Below are 19,350 nucleotides of genomic sequence, written 5' to 3' on the forward strand. Positions count from 1 at the left end.
AGTATAGGTCATCTTTTAAAGACAGGATTTTAAAATGTTTAATTGTCTTATCCCTGCATTCATTTTTACCTTTCTAGCACACCTAAGCCCCTCCCCCCCCCCCCTTTTTATTAAATAGCGGGAAATTCCCCCACCTTTCAACCTCTGTGTTATTTACAGATTTATATTCATATGCCAGGTGTTTCATTTTTTTCATAGTTTTTTTTATATCAAAAGAAAATTTTGGCAATCTATATATTTTATACTTTAGCACTAACCAACGAAAATAAATTTTGGGAGATGCTATTATTTAGAGCTAGTGTCTTATGACAATAGCTGAAAATCATCGTATAACCAGTAGGTATGTTCTCTAATAAGCAAAGTCCGGTACATGGGTTGCCGAGATCTTAAGCTTTATCCGTACTGATAAATAGACATACAGCGTGATAGGAATATACCCAAACCCAAACTAAGCTTTTGAAATTGTACTTTTCGCTGACAAAAAGTCAAGCAGAGCCACCGTCAAAATATCATTAGAGGGAAAGCACAATAATAATATAAAAAAACTTCTCAAAACAATCTTTGTGATGTTAAACTTAAAAATAAATATATGTAGTTTAAATGAAAAAGAATATTAGATGTTTACTGGTATAAAATAATGAATAATGTTAATGGTTGATTAGATTTAATAAAAGGTTGTTTTGCTTCTTAAAAAAGATTCTTTTCATTTCTTTTCATCAATTCTCAGAGCCAAGAGAAAAGATAACAGGTAGAATAATATCCAAAGATATCGCAGCTAATCAAGCCATAAAAAAATATAAAGAGCTCATGTAAAAAATTTAAAAACAAAATAGTTTGCCTATTTTTTTCTTTAAGCAATTGAAAGCTCTTAAGATTTCACATTATGCTTACAACTTTTAGCGTTTTTGCTGGAAAATTCTGTAAAAAAAAGGCTATGTTTTTATTGGGTTAAATCTAGTTTTTATCTAGTGGAGTTGAGCCGCGAAAATATAAAAAAAGTCATTTAAGATATTAGTGGTGTTCAAAATACATCACTTTCTATAGAATATAAAAAAAAAGTTATCTAAACAAAAGAAACTGATATACAAAGTGTATAGTAGAGTTGCTATGCTTTATAAAAGAGAGAAAAGAACTATGTTGACAATCTTTAGTTGGTGAAAAGATTAAATGAAGCATTATTATTGAAATATTTATTGAATTTCTGCCCTTTTATCATTTTTATTTTATTTTACACAACAATCATTCATCAAGAGCTGAGCGAGACCTTTTTTATTGGATCAGGGATAAGGAATGGGAAACGTAGGAAAATATTAGGCCTATTTCAAGCCTAGGCCTATTTCTAGCCTAATAAACCAGTTTTGGGATGGCGCAGTGGTTCGTATAAAATGCTAATAATAAAAAGCTGTATGTGTGTGTGTGTAGATAAAGTATAGAATCAAATTCAGGTAGCTAGTTTAAAGTAAAAAACATAACTTTTTATAAACCTATATATTAATGGCTTTTGTTAAAATGAAGTTTTTTCTCTCCCAAATTTTTTTTATCTTTTACTTTGGTAATTTGAACTGTCAGAAAGCTATCGTTGGGTTTCCCTAAGACAGATTTTAGTTTGTATTATTTGCATTTTTATTAATGAGTAAAAATTTTATTTGAAAATTTCATTGCTAATTAAAAATAAAATTCAATATAGATAAATTAATATGCACTTGGGTAACATTCTATAAAGTTCTTTGGATACTATTATGTAGTGATAGATTTGTACTGTGTTGTATTGTACATATATTAGGGTTAAGGTGTTGTATCAATTCCGTATTAAATTTTTAAAATTCAAAATACAACATCTAATTTATAAACTACCAAATGAAAATTCGTAGCTACCTTCTTTCCAAAAAATAATCCCGTTATTTTTGTTTTTTCTATATGGCCCTTTTTTAATGTTTAACTCTAAGCAGATTTAATAATTAAGCTAATGTGATCTAACACCATTTATATTTATTTTTTAGTAGCAGACGAAATCATTATTTTTTCTAGAATTGTCTGCTTCTAAAATTTCCGCCAATTGGTGATTGGTTGTTAAAAACAGGCCGATTCTTATTGGTTTAGAGCGATAGCTACTTGGGAGCGTCCGCCAGTTTGATAGGAATTTGTAATAGTTGCAATATCCCTTTAGATTCTAGGCCGGGACCTAATTAATGGCCAGGTTTCCTATCCCTTATCCCTGTATTGGATAATTAAATAATTTTATGATCAAAAAAAACTTCAAATCAATTTCACATTTTCTTTCAGGATAGTTTGTCATTATTATCAATTATACTTTTGCTTCTTATTAGAACATTTAACAAAAAAAAAGCAATTAAAAGTTAACTATTCAGGAAAAAAAGCAAGTGATTCTATGCATCTTCCAAGCATTGATGTCAGGACATTTCAAGAAAAATATTATACTAGGTTTCTGTTAAATATTGTTAAATCAAAGAAAGATTTAGTGTACAAAAGCATACCTTTACTAAATATAATACTTTATATCATACTTAGCAAAAGGGCAAACAGAATGGTAATTTGTAGTTATATTAACAATATGATTAATGTACTTCTACTTTTTACAGCATTTGGTATTATTTTGGTTTGTTCGATTTTAACAAAACATTTGATGTTAATATCTAACTATTCACGCCCCTCCTCCATTAATTTTCCAAATAGGGTGAAAATACCCCCCTTCACCCAAAAATCAATAAAAAATGTTTCACTACTATTTTTTTTAATTTAAAAATCAGACTCTAATATCTAAAATACTGTAACCTGCATTAAATGAACAGGTTGTTTGTCTATGTACATGGATTATTTCATATTTATTACCCTATGTATAATTTTATACAATATTCTACAAGGGCAAATGAGTTAATTTAACTTTAGTGTGAATTTGAAACACAAATACATAATCATAAACATTTTAGAAACTATTTTAAACTTCTAAATTAAAGAATATAATTCGTACTTTCAAAATTATACTCTCGAGAAATGATTTTACATTTTAAATCAGCTGCAACCAATAACTTAATTTATTCATGTAATATTTCGTGAGTTCAGATATTATGGGAGCTTTAGAAAACGACCTTTCTATCTGCCCCTTAAATTTTATTAAACATGATTTTATCATTAAGGTATGAAAAACTCCTCTTAAAGACAATCATATAGTTGGGATAGGTATGGCTAAATTCTTGCTTAAGATTCCAGAAATTAAGTCAACTCCTCTAAAATTGCCTTGGCTAGCCTAATATATGTTTGAAAATCCTAACTTAAGAAATTTTATAGGATTCTTAGGATTTTATAGGATTTTTTAAGAATGTGATTATTTTATTATTTATACATTAATATAATAATATTAAAACCACATACAGTCATAACACGCTAATTATTCTTTTTAACATCATTTTATAAAAATTTTTCGAGCTTTTTCCTTTTACTACTTACACTAGTATCCTTTAATATCAAATAGTAGGACTTTTTTGAAGCTTCATATCTCGGATATTGCTGGCCCGAATAGGTTGTACTTTTTACCCCCTCTCCCCTCCCCAAGAGTTAAGGCGCGAAGCAAATATAACAATAAAACCATTACCTGTGAACTGGCCGCAAAACTTTCAATTTTGATATCCAGACCATCAGGTATCCGTCCGTTTACGGAATCCAGCTTTTCATCTTAAAAATAGAAAATCATGTCAACATGTCCCTCATTAAATTACCGATCTAGTTTTCAAGGACCAAGCCCTACAACTAATCTCTATCAGGGGTCTAAAGCGTTTAGACAATGGCTAGCTGATACATTGATGTACATCCCCAATGAACTTAAACAATTGGTGGTTGAAACTTTTGGAAACTTAATTTTAAGAATCAGCCATTTAGAATTCAATAAAAGTCCGCAAAGTTGTCAATCCAACAAAAACAAAAGAAAACGTTATTACAAACCAATGTCTCCTCCCTCCTTTAAATTCTTAATTTCTATAATAAATCTATTTGTTTTATACTCTAACACACTTAATTATCCAGTGAAGGAGGGGACATTGGAATGTAAATTATACACTTGCCTAAAACATTTATAAACATTATCTCTTGTTTGTTGGGTTAAAATCTAGCAGAGTCACCATAATTCCACAAATAATTTTATCAACAAAACATTTAAGTACTGTACATCAATTTATTGTCAATTGTCTTATCCCTTGAGATCTCTGCAACATCACTTAATCTATGCTAAAAGATTCGTCAATTTTGCCACTGTCACTTTTTAGATCAAAACCTGTTGAAAAATTTGTTAGATTTTACATTAAAGTTTGTTTTGACATACTATTATCATTCTGTAGGAGATATACATTATAAATAGGACTATCCATAAAACCATACAGCTGTTAAAAGTCAAAACGAATTAATTTTAAAGTTTCATATTTAATGGTATGTTTTATCTAAATTCTTCATCCTCGAAGACGACATCTGAAAACTATGGTTTTCGATAAAAAAAATATAATTTGGATTTAACCAACCATTTTATTGTCGTCGTCCATTTACACATTTCTTTAAATTTTTATATCTGATTTTTTCTTCATAAGAAAAGTAGGCTTTTAATGGTTTGAACTGTAAATGGGTCCGTTAGGTTTTTTTTATCTTTCTTGGACAAATCAAGTTGTTACTTTCAGAAAAGTGCTTTGATATGTTTTTGCTTCATAATTAAAAATTGACAAAAAAATCTTACTTTTTTATGAAAAAAAGCTCTACAATTCAAATTTTATAAATAACTCTTGCCCTTCAATTTTTCTCTTTGTTGTTTAATACAAAGACAAATCATCATGAGGACAAATTTACTCAAGAACAATGACCAACAGAAAACCAACAAATAAAACACGCAGATAAGCGTAGCTTCTCTACAACTACTTACTTAATGCTTCTGCAACTGTGGTGGCGTTCAGTTGTTCTGGATTTGTGTGAATTCCCACGCTCATACGGTTTGGCCACAGCCTAAATAAATGAGGAAGCATTAGAATTTGCAAGGTTTTGAACTTTTAACGTCATGGTACAATTTGATGAAAAACTCTTCTTTTAGATATAGATTTCGTGATTTTCTATTCTCTCTCTCTCTCTCTCTCTAACAAATATTTATAAGTTATTTTGAAATGTGTATATAATGAATAGTACTTAAAGAAGCAGTAATAAAAAATAAATATCTAAAATGTGTCTCTAAGGAGGTAAGGTTTGATAATTATTACGACCCATTAGACACAGATTTCTAGATTATAAAATTATGTGTAATTAATAAAAGTCAATAAACTTACTTCCTAGATTTATTTTTCTTCATTTAAAATTATTTTATTTATATCACATTTTAAATCATCACACATACAAAAAAAAAGTCAGGCGATGGAGATTTTCACTTTTTACTTTAATTGATTTATTTGTTATTTTATCTAATGAGGGATAGCTCAAATATGGATGTTCAAATTAATCTCTGAAAGTTTTTCCTAACTTTTAAGTCTTAGTAAGTTATGAAAATTGCCAATTTGACTTCAGCAATTAATACCATATAATAGAAATTTTTACAACAATACAATTAAAAATAGATTTTCTAATTATATTGTGAATACTTTATACCTTATGCGCGCGTTTTAAGGCGCGGCTGCCGATCCCAACTTAAATTAAATCAAATACTTTTAAGGAACTATCCCTTTTAAATAAATTAATCTTAAACAACTATTTAGCATGAAGAATATGTTTAGTTTTCTAAAGCACTGTATAAACTAATCGATAAGTAATATTTACTTCCCTTACAATTTACTATATCAATATAGTATACAAGTGTCATTTCAAGTATAATTAATACTTATTATAATTTCCCTTTTTATTTCATAAAAAAAAAATCTTGAGGAATAAATTTCGGGGGGTGGGGGTATTTTAGACCCTTCCCCTCATTAAAATACTTTCCGGAAAAACAAAGCCCTCTATGACCCTTGCCGTTGCAAAGATCTTTATATTCAAGCAAGTATATGAGTATATAGAAATATAGATGTACTGTTTTATAGTGCAGCTATAGTTTTACGTTCTGTTGTCTGTCTCTCCTTCCGTAAATTGGCTATAAGATGCTTAAAATGGTTAGCCATTTGATGTTTAACATATACTTTATACCTACTTAAATGAAATGAAAGAAATTTACTAGGATATAATATTTTATTGAATTTTAACAATTTTTGGTATTTGATTTTTATTGCTAAAATTGACGTGATTGTCTTCTTTAAAATAAGATTTTGGCGGAATTCTGATGATGTTTTATTTCAACCCCTGTTTGATACTTTTAACAAATAATAAATAGAAAGATGTTTTTCTAAACAGTTGGTAGAATTAATTAGAAAAATTCAAACTATTTTACATATTGTATAAGGGCTGGTATTAGGGATGTTTTAAACGTATGTTATTAGTTTAGTTTTTAAAAGCGAAGCTTTTATTTTATATTCAGCCTGTCTGTCCCTCCGTAAAGTTCAGCTCTTATCAAAATTTAGGCATGATAAATTTATACTTTCTATCTTAAACTTGACATGATGATTCCTGTAACAATAGGTATAACTTTCTGATTCGTTAAGCTTTGCTTTTGTGAATATTGTCATCTATGTTAAACAACTAATATTAAAATTCAAATAAACTAAAATTAAAGTAATTTATTTGTAATTAATATTATTGTGATAACCTATCTAAATTCTTATAATATTGCAAGGAATAATGAGTAAGACGAATACAAAATAAACAATAAATTGAAAGCATTGTTGTTTTAAAATTGGCAGGCAAAAACAAAATTGATAACTTTTAATTCGAAAATAACTTTTGATTGACAAATAATTGTTCCACAATTAATTTGTCTCTGGATATTTCATAATTTTGGCTTTTTAAGATTATTTTTCAACGAAGCTACTCTACAATTAAAACGCCTTCGAAAATATGTTGCCTCCCAACCCATTTCTTTCTTCCCCTTCAGGCTCAAACCACCCCTTGACATAACTCTGTGCACGCTTCTGACTAGGTACAATACTTTAACACAATGAGTAAATAAGTACCCAATCTTTTAAAAAGAATCTTCAGCTTATAGTGCCATGGCGAGCCCAACAATTCACAAGAGGGATACGAAACCATTAGGAGTGTTAAAACCATTTCATGGGTGTGAAATAGACTATAAAAGTTTTAAATATTTTTAATCAATATAATAGATTTGAAATCTGCATAAAATTTTAAGGATTTTTTATAAAATTCGTTTTTTATATAATTCTTTATTTAAAGGCGCAAATACGATTTAAGTTAATAAATTTTGACCAATAGGATAGCTGGATTGGAAACTACCTACGCTCTAATTGGTTGAATGATGTACGTCACTTAAGCTTCTCCAATCAGAGCGCAGATAGTTTTCAATCCACCAATCACAGATCTCAAAATTATTTAACTTAATTTGTATTTGCGCCTTTAAATAAAGAATTATATAAAAAACTAATTTTATAAAAAATCCTTAAAATTTTATGCAGATTTCAAATCTATTATATTGATTAAAAATCTTTAAAACTTTTATAGTCTAGTGTGAAATCATTAGGCAGGCCTTCCCAATTTCAAATTTAAGGGGAATGTTGTTTCCCCCCCCCCCCCCCAAAAAAAAAAAAACACGACACTGCACTGGTTAGATGGTAAAGAGCTAAAAAAACCATAATTTTAGTTTATTAATTGGAGTAAAATACTAGAGGGAGAAAATAACTGTATTTCCCTGTCGCAATGACCTTGTGCTGACTCTCAATTTGGTCTTTTAAAATCAACCAATGGTAACGGGAATATAAACACAGCCAAGTAGCAGAAAACAATTTGCTAGCAGACGAAAAAGGTCATTGAAAAAGGGGAGAGGTAGATATCTGTATGTACATCTATGGTGCATTATTTGCCAAATGTACCACTTTTCTGCACTACCTCTCCGATTTTGTTAATACTCTATATTTTGGTCCGTTGGGTCATTCAAGGATGCTGGATGGCCAAAAAAAAGTTTCAGAGTCCCTGGATATCTAGATATCTAGCTATCTATGAAGGTAGGTAACAAAAATGTAAAAAACACCCATTTTTTCACAATTTTAAAAATTAATTTTTTCATCAATCTTACATCCAATCTATACATTTTATACACCAAAATGATCGTTTATTCATGTAAAAAGCGCACATAATGCTATTTTGGCCAAAACTCTAACTTTACAGGGTGTCCATCAAAAAGTGTATTTTGGATATCTAGCGTAATACCCAAAATACCTGTCCGAAAAAAATCATTTTTTTTGGCTTAAATCCTGTGTTTTATCTGTGTGCATATGTGGTATATAACGGTTCGGACCACCCGGGACTATAAGGTTGTCAAATTTCACTTTGGGACACCCTGTAAATGTGATTTTTGCGTCTGTAGAGCTAAAACTTGGTCCAAATTGGCTATTTTTTTCAAATTACTCTAATATGTGTCTTAGTATGTTTGGCCATAGTGTTTTCTGACCAGATCAATATTTTCAGATTTTTTGGACACCCTGTATTTTCAAAAAAAGAGAAAAAAAATTTTTGTTTTTTTTAAAATTTTTTTTCTATTTTTAAGTTACTTAAAACTGTCATATTGATATAGATTTTGACTAATAACAATAATATTTGCCTATTTTACAAATTTTTACACTTTTGGGACACCCTGTGCATGTTTTTGAAAAATGATGGTTATTGCCCATTTTTGGGGGGAAGGAGTCGTTTTAGGGCCATAGACTATTTCTTCATTTTTGTAGAACTTTTCAATACACATCATTAGTTATTTATGCAAAAACCGCAAAAACCGAACCGTTTTGCCGTTATTCACCGCCAAAGGCGGAATTTTTTTACGTTTTTGCCGTTCCGGAGGTTGTAATGGGCATTTGTGGTAAGAAAACGTTAATTTATCAAGATCCCTCTAAAATACTTTTGTTTAGGTAATTTAATTTACTAAATTTAATATTAAGTAAAATTTTTTGTGCAGCTAACCGTTTTTCGTCGAGATGGATTTCAATTGTTAAAGCAAGAAAATGAAGTGAATATAACATAAATAATTGCTATAACATAAGTGATCAAAGAAACATAAATTATGTGCATTTGAAATTCCTTTTGACAAAAATCGGTTGGATATACAAAAAAATTTACTTCACATGAAATTTAGTAAATTAAAATGCCTAAATAAAAGTATTTCACAGTTATCTTGATAAATCAACGTCTTCTAACCACAAATGCCCATTAGAACCTCGGGAACGGCAAAAAACGTAAAAAATTCTGCCTTTAGCGGTGAATAACCGCAAAACGGTTCGGTTTTTGCGGTTTTTGCATAAATAACTAATGATGTGTCTTGAAAAGTTCTACAAAAATGAAGAAATAGTCTATGGCCCTAAAACGACTCCTTCCCCCAAAAAATGGGCAAAAACCATCATTTTTCAAAAACATGCACAGGGTGTCCCAAAAGTGTAAAAATTTGTAAAATAGGCAAATATTATTGTTATTAGTCAAAATCTGTATCTATATGAGAGTTTTAAGTAACTTAAAAATAGAAGAAAAAAATTTAAAAAAAACAAAAAAAATTTTTCTCTTTTTTTGAAAATACAGGGTGTCCAAAAAATCTGAAAATATTGATCTGGTCAGAAAACACTATGGCCAAACATACTAAGACACATATTAGAGTAATTTGAAAAAAATAGCCAATTTGGACCAAGTATTAGCTCTACAGACGCAAAAATCACATTTACAGGGTGTCCCAAAGTGAAATTTGACAACCTTATAGTCCCGGGTGGTCCGAACCGTTATATACCACATATGCACACAGATAAAACACAGGATTTAAGCCAAAAAAAATGATTTTTTTCGGACAGGTATTTTGGGTATTACGCTAGATATCCAAAATACACTTTTTGATGGACACCCTGTAAAATTAGAGTTTTGGCCAAAATAGCATTATGTGCGCTTTTTACATGAATAAACGATCATTTTGGTGTATAAAATGTATAGATTGGATGTAAGATTGATGAAAAAATTAATTTTTAAAATTGTGAAAAAATGGGTGTTTTTTACATTTTTGTTACCTACCTTCATAGATAGCTAGATATCTAGATATCCAGGGACTCTGAAACTTTTTTTTGGCCATCCAGCATCCTTGAATGACCCAACGGACCAAAATATAGAGTATTAACAAAATCGGAGAGGTAGTGCAGAAAAGTGGTACATTTGGCAAATAATGCACCCTATACTTTATTAGAAGATAATTATTAGGCAAAGTTTTTTTTCAAATTATACAATTCTCTCAATACCTCTAAACAAGAAAGCACTAAAGGGTGACATTTTTTCTGATGATTCAATGAACAATTAGAAGTAACGATTCTTTATAACCTTTTAAATCTATAATTAGAACTGGCTCTTATATTACAGATATTTATAAATAGACATTATTGGCTGACGTCAATTTTGTATCGGGAATGACGATATTCAAAATAATTCTTTTGGTTGTTATCATTCAATTAGCTTTTATCTTTTGCGATTAACCGGACTAATTGTTTTTTTAGTTCTTTTTCTAAATGTGACATCTTACGTTAATTGAATAAAAGAGTACATTATGTTTAAATATCAGGGCTCAGCACCAGCAGCCGAATAAAAAAAAACCTTAAACTCAGAAGATTTTAGATCGTGACAAAAATGATTATTTTAACTTAAAAATATTAGTAAAAATAATTGTTGCTTAATTTACACATTTCAAGTTTGGGTTGACATTTAGAAATTAAAATATGATCACTAAGCTAGTTTAATATAATTTCATAATAGCTTGAAAACAAGGATCACAACAACCACATAGGCTAAAAAGTAGAGCATTTTTAAGCGGATACTCCGTTATTATCATCCTTTAAAAATCCATAAAATAAAAAATGCTATAAGTTGATATAAGAGACAAACTCAATTTCTTACTTTGCTTATAAGTGTCTGCATTATAAATATTTTATTATATTTTAATTTCAAAAACTCTGAGTTTCAAGCCAATAAAACAAGATATGACGATCAAACCTAATTACAGAAGAGTTAGCATTCACCTTTTAAAAAAGTATTCATTAGAGCAGAAACTTTAAATATTTTTCTAGCTAAATTATTCATTTTAATTTCTCATCAATTATGAAATATTTTTTATCGACATGCCAACTTTCATTCACAATTGAACATTTTAATTGATTACAAAAAAATCATTGTCTTTAAACAAATCTATTTTTTAAAGTTTTCATTTTTCTGCCTGGTAAAATAAGCCTTAAAAGATAATTTAAACTAACTACTAAAACCAAATACAAAATAATTCACAAAAAATATCTAAAAATCTATTATTATCAACCTCATTTTTTAAAAATTATAGCACATTGAAAGAAAAAATAAGATTACTTACTTAGGTTCTCCAAAAGTTGCTAGAGGTAGATGTAATTGGTCAGAAATAGCTTGTAGTATACTTGTAGCCTGGGTCAGTGTGCTTAGTCTAAATATAATGATAATAATAGTTTGTAGTATACTAGTAGCCTGGGTCAGTGTGCTTAGTCTAAATATATTATAAATATAGATTGTAGTATACTAGTAGCCTGGGTCAGTGTGCTTAATCTAAATATAATAATAATAATAGCTTGTAGTATACTAGTAGCCTGGGTCAGTGTACTTAGTCTAAATATAATAATAATAATAGCTTGTAGTATACTAGTAGCCTAGGTCAGTGTGCTTAGTCTAAATATATTATAAATATAGATTGCAGTATACTAGTAGCCTGGGTCAGTGTGCTTAGTCTAAATATAATAATAATAATAGCTTGTAGTATACTAGTAGCCTGTGTCAGTGTGCTTTGTCTAAATATATAATAATAGCTTGTAGTATACTAGTAGCCTGGGTCAGTGTGCTTAGTCTAAATATATAATAATAGCTTGTAGTATACTAGTAGCCTGTGTCAGTGTGTTTAGTCTAAATATATAATAATAGCTTGTAGTATACTAGTAGCCTGGGTCAGTGTGCTTAGTCTAAATATATAATAATAGCTTGTAGTATACTAGTAGCCTGGGTCAGTGTGCTTAGTTTAAATACAATAATAATAATAGCATGTAGTATACTAGTAGCCTGGGTCAGTGTGCTTAGTCTAAATATAATAATAATAATAGCTTGTAGTATACTAGTAGCCTGGGTCAGTGTACTTAGTCTAAATATAATAATAATAATAGCTTGTAGTATACTAGTAGCCTGGGTCAGTGTACTTAGTCTAAATATAATAATAATAATAATAATAGCTTGTAGTATCCTAGTAGCCTGGGTCAGTGTGCTTAGTCTAAATATAATAATAATAGCTTGTAGTATACTAGTAGCCTGTGTCAGTGTGTTTAGTCTAAATATATAATAATAGCTTGTAGTATACAGTGTACTTAGTCTAAATATAATAATAATAATAGCTTGTAGTATACTAGTAGCCTGGGCCAGTGTGTTTAGTCTAAATATAATAATAATAATAGCTTGTAGTATACTAGTAGCCTGGGTCAGTAAGCTTAGTCTAAATATATAATAATAGCTTGTAGTATACTAGTAGCCTGGGTCAGTGTGTTTAGTCTAAATATAATAATAATAGCTTGTAGTATACAGTGTACTTAGTCTAAATATAATAATAATAATAGCTTGTAGTATCCTAGTAGCCTGGGTCAGTGTGTTTAGTCTAAATATAATAATAATAATAGCTTGTAGTATACTAGTAGCCTGGGTCAGTAAGCTTAGTCTAAATATAATAATAATAATAGCTTGTAGTATTGTAGTAGCCTGGGTCAGTGTGCTGATTATTCATAAATAAAAATTGCCTGGTATGAAATTCAAATATTTATTTACCTGTCCTTAACATAGATAATAAGATATGTAGATTGATGTGCAGGTATTCCTTCGTAGCTTAAAGCAAATCCGTCGTCCATTGTCTAAAAAATATTATTTATTTAAAACATGATAGGCATGTATTAAAAATTCAAAATATAAAAAGAACATAAAAATAAGTTCAGATAAACTTTCCAAATATTAATTTTACAATATAATGATTAATTATTGAAAATAGAATGTTACCCTGTCGCTCTTTTTCTGTTTGTCATTTGTAAGAAGCGGGAATTCGTATTCAGTTTGACCGCTGGCTGTATCAACCTTCAGGTCAGAGTCCAGGTAGTCGCCGTGCAGCAGCTGAATAATATTTATTATTTTACAAAAGTTATCTTTTAAATAGAGTATTAAATAACCATATCCAGTATGGCTTCTAATTCGTTTACCACTAAGAACTACTGAAAAATCATGTATCGTATCGTTGTATAGGTAACAGAATTATAAAAGATAAACAGTGGGGAATTTTTCGTTTGTTTCAATTGTTTGTATATAATTTAGAATAGGGTTAGGTACTACCCACTTCTCCCATATTTTCAATTTATTTTAAAATAAACTTAATGCTTGATTTGCACTTTGAGGGAAAGCAAAGAAATTTTTACTTTTGCAAGAATATTACTTGCACCTTACCTTGTCAATAAAAAAGTTGTTTTGGCTGTTGGAATAAAATGGTCCCGGTTTCTTGACGTCGAGTCGCTCCCTCCGGTCGAAGACAGTCTCCAGGGGGAACCTGGCCTCGCCAGAATAGTACACGGCGTCCGCGTCGTTGTCAGGAATAGATCCGCTGTCGTTGTAGTCAAAGTCATAACTCTGTGGCTGCTGCGAAGCATCCTGGTCAGGTTGTTCTTGTTCGTCTTCGTAGCTGTAGTCCGGTTCCTAAAGATATTAAAATCTAAAGTCTGATTATGTAGTATGCCGTGACAAACACACAGGCTCAATCAATCACTTTGATAGGATATACGGGTACATTCCCTTTCGTGGCAACGCCTCTTAAGGGGTCATTTTGTCGTATTTTCACAGTAGTTTTTGGTATGTTATTTTAGGTTAGGTTAGACAATTGGCCCCGGCGGGTCAGAGAAATAGGGAGAAAGCTACTGTGAAAATACGACAAAACACCCCTTAAGAGGCGTTGCCACGACAGGGACTATACTAAGGTTGGGCCGAATACTTTTTTTGCCGGATACCGGATATCCGGCTGATTTCAAACGCCGGGTATCCGGTAACCGACTGGATATCCGCCTAACGCCGGATATCCGGCAAATATCCGGTTATCCGGCCAAATTACCGGATATCCGGCCGGATAACCGGCCAAATTACCGGATATCCGGCCGGATAACCGGCCAAATTACCAGATAATAAAGTAGCAAAAAAAATTTCTTCAGAAATCTTATATAAATTTACATAAAGTTGAACTTGTTCAGAAAAAATGTTCTTCTAGCTTCAATAATAAGAAAATTATAGCCATTTAAAATTTTAAAAAGCAGAGATTTTTGGTGTAAAGTATAAAAAATTATAGAGCCGGATATCCGGCCACACCGGATATCCGGCCCAACCCTAGACTATTCCCGGATATACTTCTAAACAAGGTCGTGTAATCAAAACTAATTTTTTTAGTAAGCCTGGCTTTTCAAACTACCCCGAGAATTTTTTTAAAAGCATCATTAGAGCAGAAGTTTTGAACTCTGAAATTAAAAGAATGAAAAAATATTTACTAATTGTGCCATTATATATAAATATAACAAATACATGTAAACAAAAGTAAATAAATATGTATTAATATTGTTAGTAATACATCATCATTAAACATTGATAAAGTCTGCTTTGTTTTCATAATATGGTAAAATAAAGCTTTTTTACCAAAATAAATACTATATGATAGAACTTAACTAGTATATATTAAAGGGAGTATAAACGTAAAAAATAAAAATTTCTCATCTGATTATCAAATCTTAAAATTTTCTAAGCACATTTCACTACACTGATCAACCAAAAACGTCCTATTAACAAAAATATCCAGGAATCATGCCTTGATTTTATGGTATTTTGGGAGGGAAAAAGGAAAAAACAGGGAAAATCTGAACGTTTTTGTTTCTTATGATGTTTGTAGTGATATTTAACTTGTCACATATAGTTGAAACAATTTACTTACTGTTAAGGATTCATTTGATGATATAAAATTGCCAATTAGTTTTTTAATAACGTAGTAATTAGGTAATAAAGATCTATTTTAAATTCGTATTATTGACAAAAAAATACCTCACTGTCTACAAAGGGTTGAATCTCAGAGGTTATTTAAAATAATAATATCCTTTTGTATTGTGTTGGACAATGAATAACCCACTTTGGAGAATTAGTTTACACTTTTATCAGACTATTTATAAAGAATTATTGCACCTTTATTATTTACAAATTTGTAATTAAAGGTGGAGCAAGGATTATGTTAAAAGTCAGCTTAACCGTTAGGACTAATAGAAAACTATGTCAAAAAGTTTAGTTTTAGCTATAGAAGGAAAAAAAGACAATTAACTGCACATTTATATAGTCCGGAAATTTTTTCCCAATCTTGGACATGGTAAGAATCGGCGGAAAAAGCCGTTTTTTAAGGAAACGAGAGACAGTTTTGCCCAATCTTTGAGATTATATGAATGAGATAATGTTATGGTTTGATAATATGATGAGAAATTTTCTCGTTTACAGTCCCTTTAATTAACAATCCTCGAAAGCTAGAGTATTTATTTTTAATATAGGAAAAGTAGTTTAAAACCATTAAAACTAGATTCTTAGCTGCCCTAAACGTTTATCAAGCTAGAATAAACCAGCCAGACATACTTTGAATTGTAGATTGATTTAAACCAGAGATGATGTTTGTACTTAAAAGTCAATATTAGGGCAGTATATACAATACATTGCCCTGCACAATGGGGCAAATATAAAAAAAATCTGTGATTTAATTATATACAATTTTTCAGTGTTCAACAAAGGAGATTTTTAACTTTTAAGAAACATGATTTTTACTACTTGGACTAATTCATTCCTCCTATTTGAAGGTGAAAAATAAACTTTTACTTGTAAAATGGATATAGAATAAGTTGATAGTTTTGTCTTCCGTTTAGGTTGCTAATATACTCCTTGTGTATTGGTCAATACTTTCCGCTATGGTCAGGCGAGGGGATGGGGTAAAATTAAAGATTACATTAGCCCGCCAGAGAGAAACATTTTATCAGGGTAAGCAAGAGTCTCTCACAATATCCACGTATTCTATATCCATGACTGTTGCGAATAAATAATCCGTTGTGAACCAAAAACCGAATTCCTAGCCTATACTACCGGCCAAACTTATTTTAGTCCCATTCTTCCCCACTGTGAATTCATTTAATGGCCATCTCAACAGCTTTTTTATATAATAGAAAGAATCAAGTACAATCAAATAAAAGTGTCAAGGCAAAAAATGTACTCTGAAATTTTTTATCTTGTTATCTAGCGAAATTTCAGATATTCATACAAAACTACCAATATGATTAAGCCTTAATACCAGTAGAATAGAAATTATGTATCGTATTATAAAAATTTTCCACGGATAATAAAATAAAGGTTTTTAAATTAATACTATTTCATTGGCCCAGGCATTCGGTCAAAAGGCCCAACAAAACTGAATATAATTATTAATTTCATAATTTTTCATTTTACTATCCGGGGAAGGTGTCTATAAAACGTTGCGATAAACAACTACTTTTAATCTCTGTTGAAAAAAAAATCATTGGGTTTGCATAAAGATTGTATGCCTTTGCAGAAAGTTAAAAATCATAACAGCCATACTATTGATATACTGCGATAAAACAAAATAGCACAACTTATTATAATGATATTACTATTAAGGGGTATAGTCACTTTCGTGGCAATGCTCCTAAAGGGGCGTTTTTTTCGTTTTTTCTTTCTATTCTTTCTTTTCTCCTATTTCTAGTCCATGCGGGGGCCCTATCACTGCGGGGCCAATTGCTTAACCCTATGGGGCAATCACCTAACCCAATATAACCTAACCTAACCTAAAATAACCTATCAAAAGCCATTTTAAAAATACGACAAATCGTCTTTGAGGAATGTTGCCACGAAAGGGACTATTCCCTTATTAAGTGGCTTGCACAACAATTTACTAGGAGGTTGTGGAACCTAAAGTAGGTGAGAATTCTGAAAGTCAGTTCTTCCTAATTTCTTGTTTTAAGGGGGTGTTAACACTCCCATTCCGCACACCACTGATAAGCCTTGTGTTATGGTAACAGTAACAACATTTGAATTGGTTATTGAGTTTATTTTAGTTACTTTTATAGAACATTTTTAATTGGGATGGTCTGCAAAACTTGGCGTTAAAACTAACCACAACAGTCGTCAAAGATTAATTCATAAATTTGTACTGCAAATGTAGTACACTAAATAATATACCTAGGGGATGTAGTTCGTCAGGGCAGTTAACAGAAAATTAACATATCTCTCAAAGTTATGCCTCTTAATACCAAAAGTTTCACTTGTGGACACAATGTCGGCTCAATAAACCAACAAATTGGACTATCATATTATATCGATAATGTAAATGTAAAAATAAAAATGAATACAGTGTCAACACCAAAAAATTATATGTCCAAATAATATCTAGAACTAGGTGTGACATTGTTACTAAGCCTTATGCAAAAATAAACTTTGCTATTTGGATGTACGACTTAAGAAATAATTATCGATGACAATTATTGCAGGGTAGGAAAACCAAATTACAAATGTTTGAAATGAGTCAATAAAATAGCAATGAAGAAAATAAATTTTCATAGTTTTTAAATAACTAGGGATGTGCAAAAAATTCTTGGTTTGGAAAAGAATGCTTTTAGTATTACACTTATATTGACAAAAACTCAAAGTTGATAATAGTTATTTCTCGTATCGTATTATAAACGGCTTTCCGCGGATATAGAATGTTTTAATCTTATGATTGTACATTTCTATATTCGTAGAAAACTGGATATAATACGAAGCTAGACATAGTTTTTTCGTATTGATGAGAACCGGTTCCTATCCACCGGATTCGAATGAATACGAGAATAGTTATTTCTCGTATCGTATTATAAACGGCTTTCCGCGGATATAGAATGTACAATTTAAAGATTAAAACTAGTTTTTTTTAGCCCCGAGGTGCCGAAGGCACCGGCTAAAAAAACTAGTTTTAATCTTATGATTGTACATTTCTATATTCGTAGAAAACTGGATATAATACGATGCTAGACATAGTTTTTTCGTATGGATGAGAACCGGTTCCTATCCACCGGATTCGAATAAATACGAGAAAAGATATTACAAGTTCTGTAGATTAAAATTATTGGTATAGTCCCTTTCGTGGCAACGCCCCTTAAGGGGCGATATGTCGTATTTTCACAGTAGCTCTGTATAGGTTATTTTAGGTTAGGTTAGGTAAAGTTAGGTTAGATGATTGCCCCGCAGTGTTAGGCAATTGGCCCCGCAGGGTTAGAGCACCCTACAGGGGCTAGAAATATGAGAAAAGCTACTTTGAAAATACGACGAATCGCCCCTTAAGGAGCGTTGCCACAAAAGGGACTAAACCCCAAAGTTCTTATAGGAAAAAAATAAGATAACATGAAGCTCTTTATAGTTCCTATAAAAAATTAAGTCATACAATATAATTGTTTGTTTGTTATCAAACATTAAATTACTAGATAATCAATTAGCAACATAATGAATGACAGCATTATAACATTTTTTTATTTTGGGTTTTCTTTATAATCTTATGATTTGTTAATGAAATTGATTAATTAAAGCCTACCTGATAAATAATCCAATCCCCGGGGCTGCGTCTCTTTGTGCGGCCACTCCTGCTGGAGGCAGCAGAAGCTGGCACCACTCCGGACATCACCTGGGGCTCAGGTACATAGTGTACAGTGTATTCACCCTCATCTACACCTGGGTAGTCAACAGAGTCATCCGTCAGGTCATCAACGTTGCTTTCATCGCTGTCAAAAGTTATAAAAGTTGGCTGGTCATTGTCTAGGCTATCCTCGTTTTGCTGGTTGTTGAGGAGTGTGTAGCCAAGGGTGTCCCCGCTGGCAGGGTCGGGCAGGATTTCTGGAAGGGCGTAGGCCTGGGATGGTAGGTAGTCGTAGCCGTCAGAGTCAAGGGGAATTATTTCTGGCAGGTCAGGGTTCTGCAGTCCAGAGTCTTAAAAAACAAAATTTCAAATTCAAATTCAAAAAAACATAATATTTGTCTAGATTTCAAGCCTTTAACTCCAAGTTACTTTTTAAAAAATTCATCACATTTCTTTTTTCCCTTACCCAATAAAAACTCTTTCTTCAAGATTTTTTTGTATGTATTTTATAACCTGTATCTCGAACAGATTAACGGAAC

At 30.9% G+C, this 19,350-nt stretch overlaps 1 protein-coding gene across 4 annotated transcripts in view; it reads right to left on the reverse strand.

Annotated features, from left to right (window-relative positions):
• IA-2 (tyrosine phosphatase IA-2) overlaps positions 1 to 19,350 on the reverse strand; it is a 78,267-nt gene that overhangs the window by 17,502 nt on the left and 41,415 nt on the right. For all 4 annotated transcript variants that reach the window (XM_080158174.1, XM_080158175.1, XM_080158173.1 and 1 more), the window contains 7 exons: positions 18,770 to 19,161; positions 13,579 to 13,824; positions 13,141 to 13,251; positions 12,916 to 12,998; positions 11,456 to 11,542; positions 4,919 to 4,998; positions 3,611 to 3,690 (listed from right to left, as the gene is read on the reverse strand). In XM_080158174.1, coding sequence (XP_080014300.1) covers positions 3,611 to 3,690; positions 4,919 to 4,998; positions 11,456 to 11,542; positions 12,916 to 12,998; positions 13,141 to 13,251; positions 13,579 to 13,824; positions 18,770 to 19,161 — 1,079 coding nt within the window. The remainder of the gene's footprint in view (positions 1 to 3,610; positions 3,691 to 4,918; positions 4,999 to 11,455; positions 11,543 to 12,915; positions 12,999 to 13,140; positions 13,252 to 13,578; positions 13,825 to 18,769; positions 19,162 to 19,350) is intronic.

Source organism: Acartia tonsa, chromosome 4 (genome assembly GCF_053477335.1).
Source record: "Acartia tonsa isolate MP-2025a chromosome 4, ASM5347733v1, whole genome shotgun sequence".
NCBI lineage: Eukaryota > Metazoa > Arthropoda > Copepoda > Calanoida > Acartiidae > Acartia > Acartia tonsa.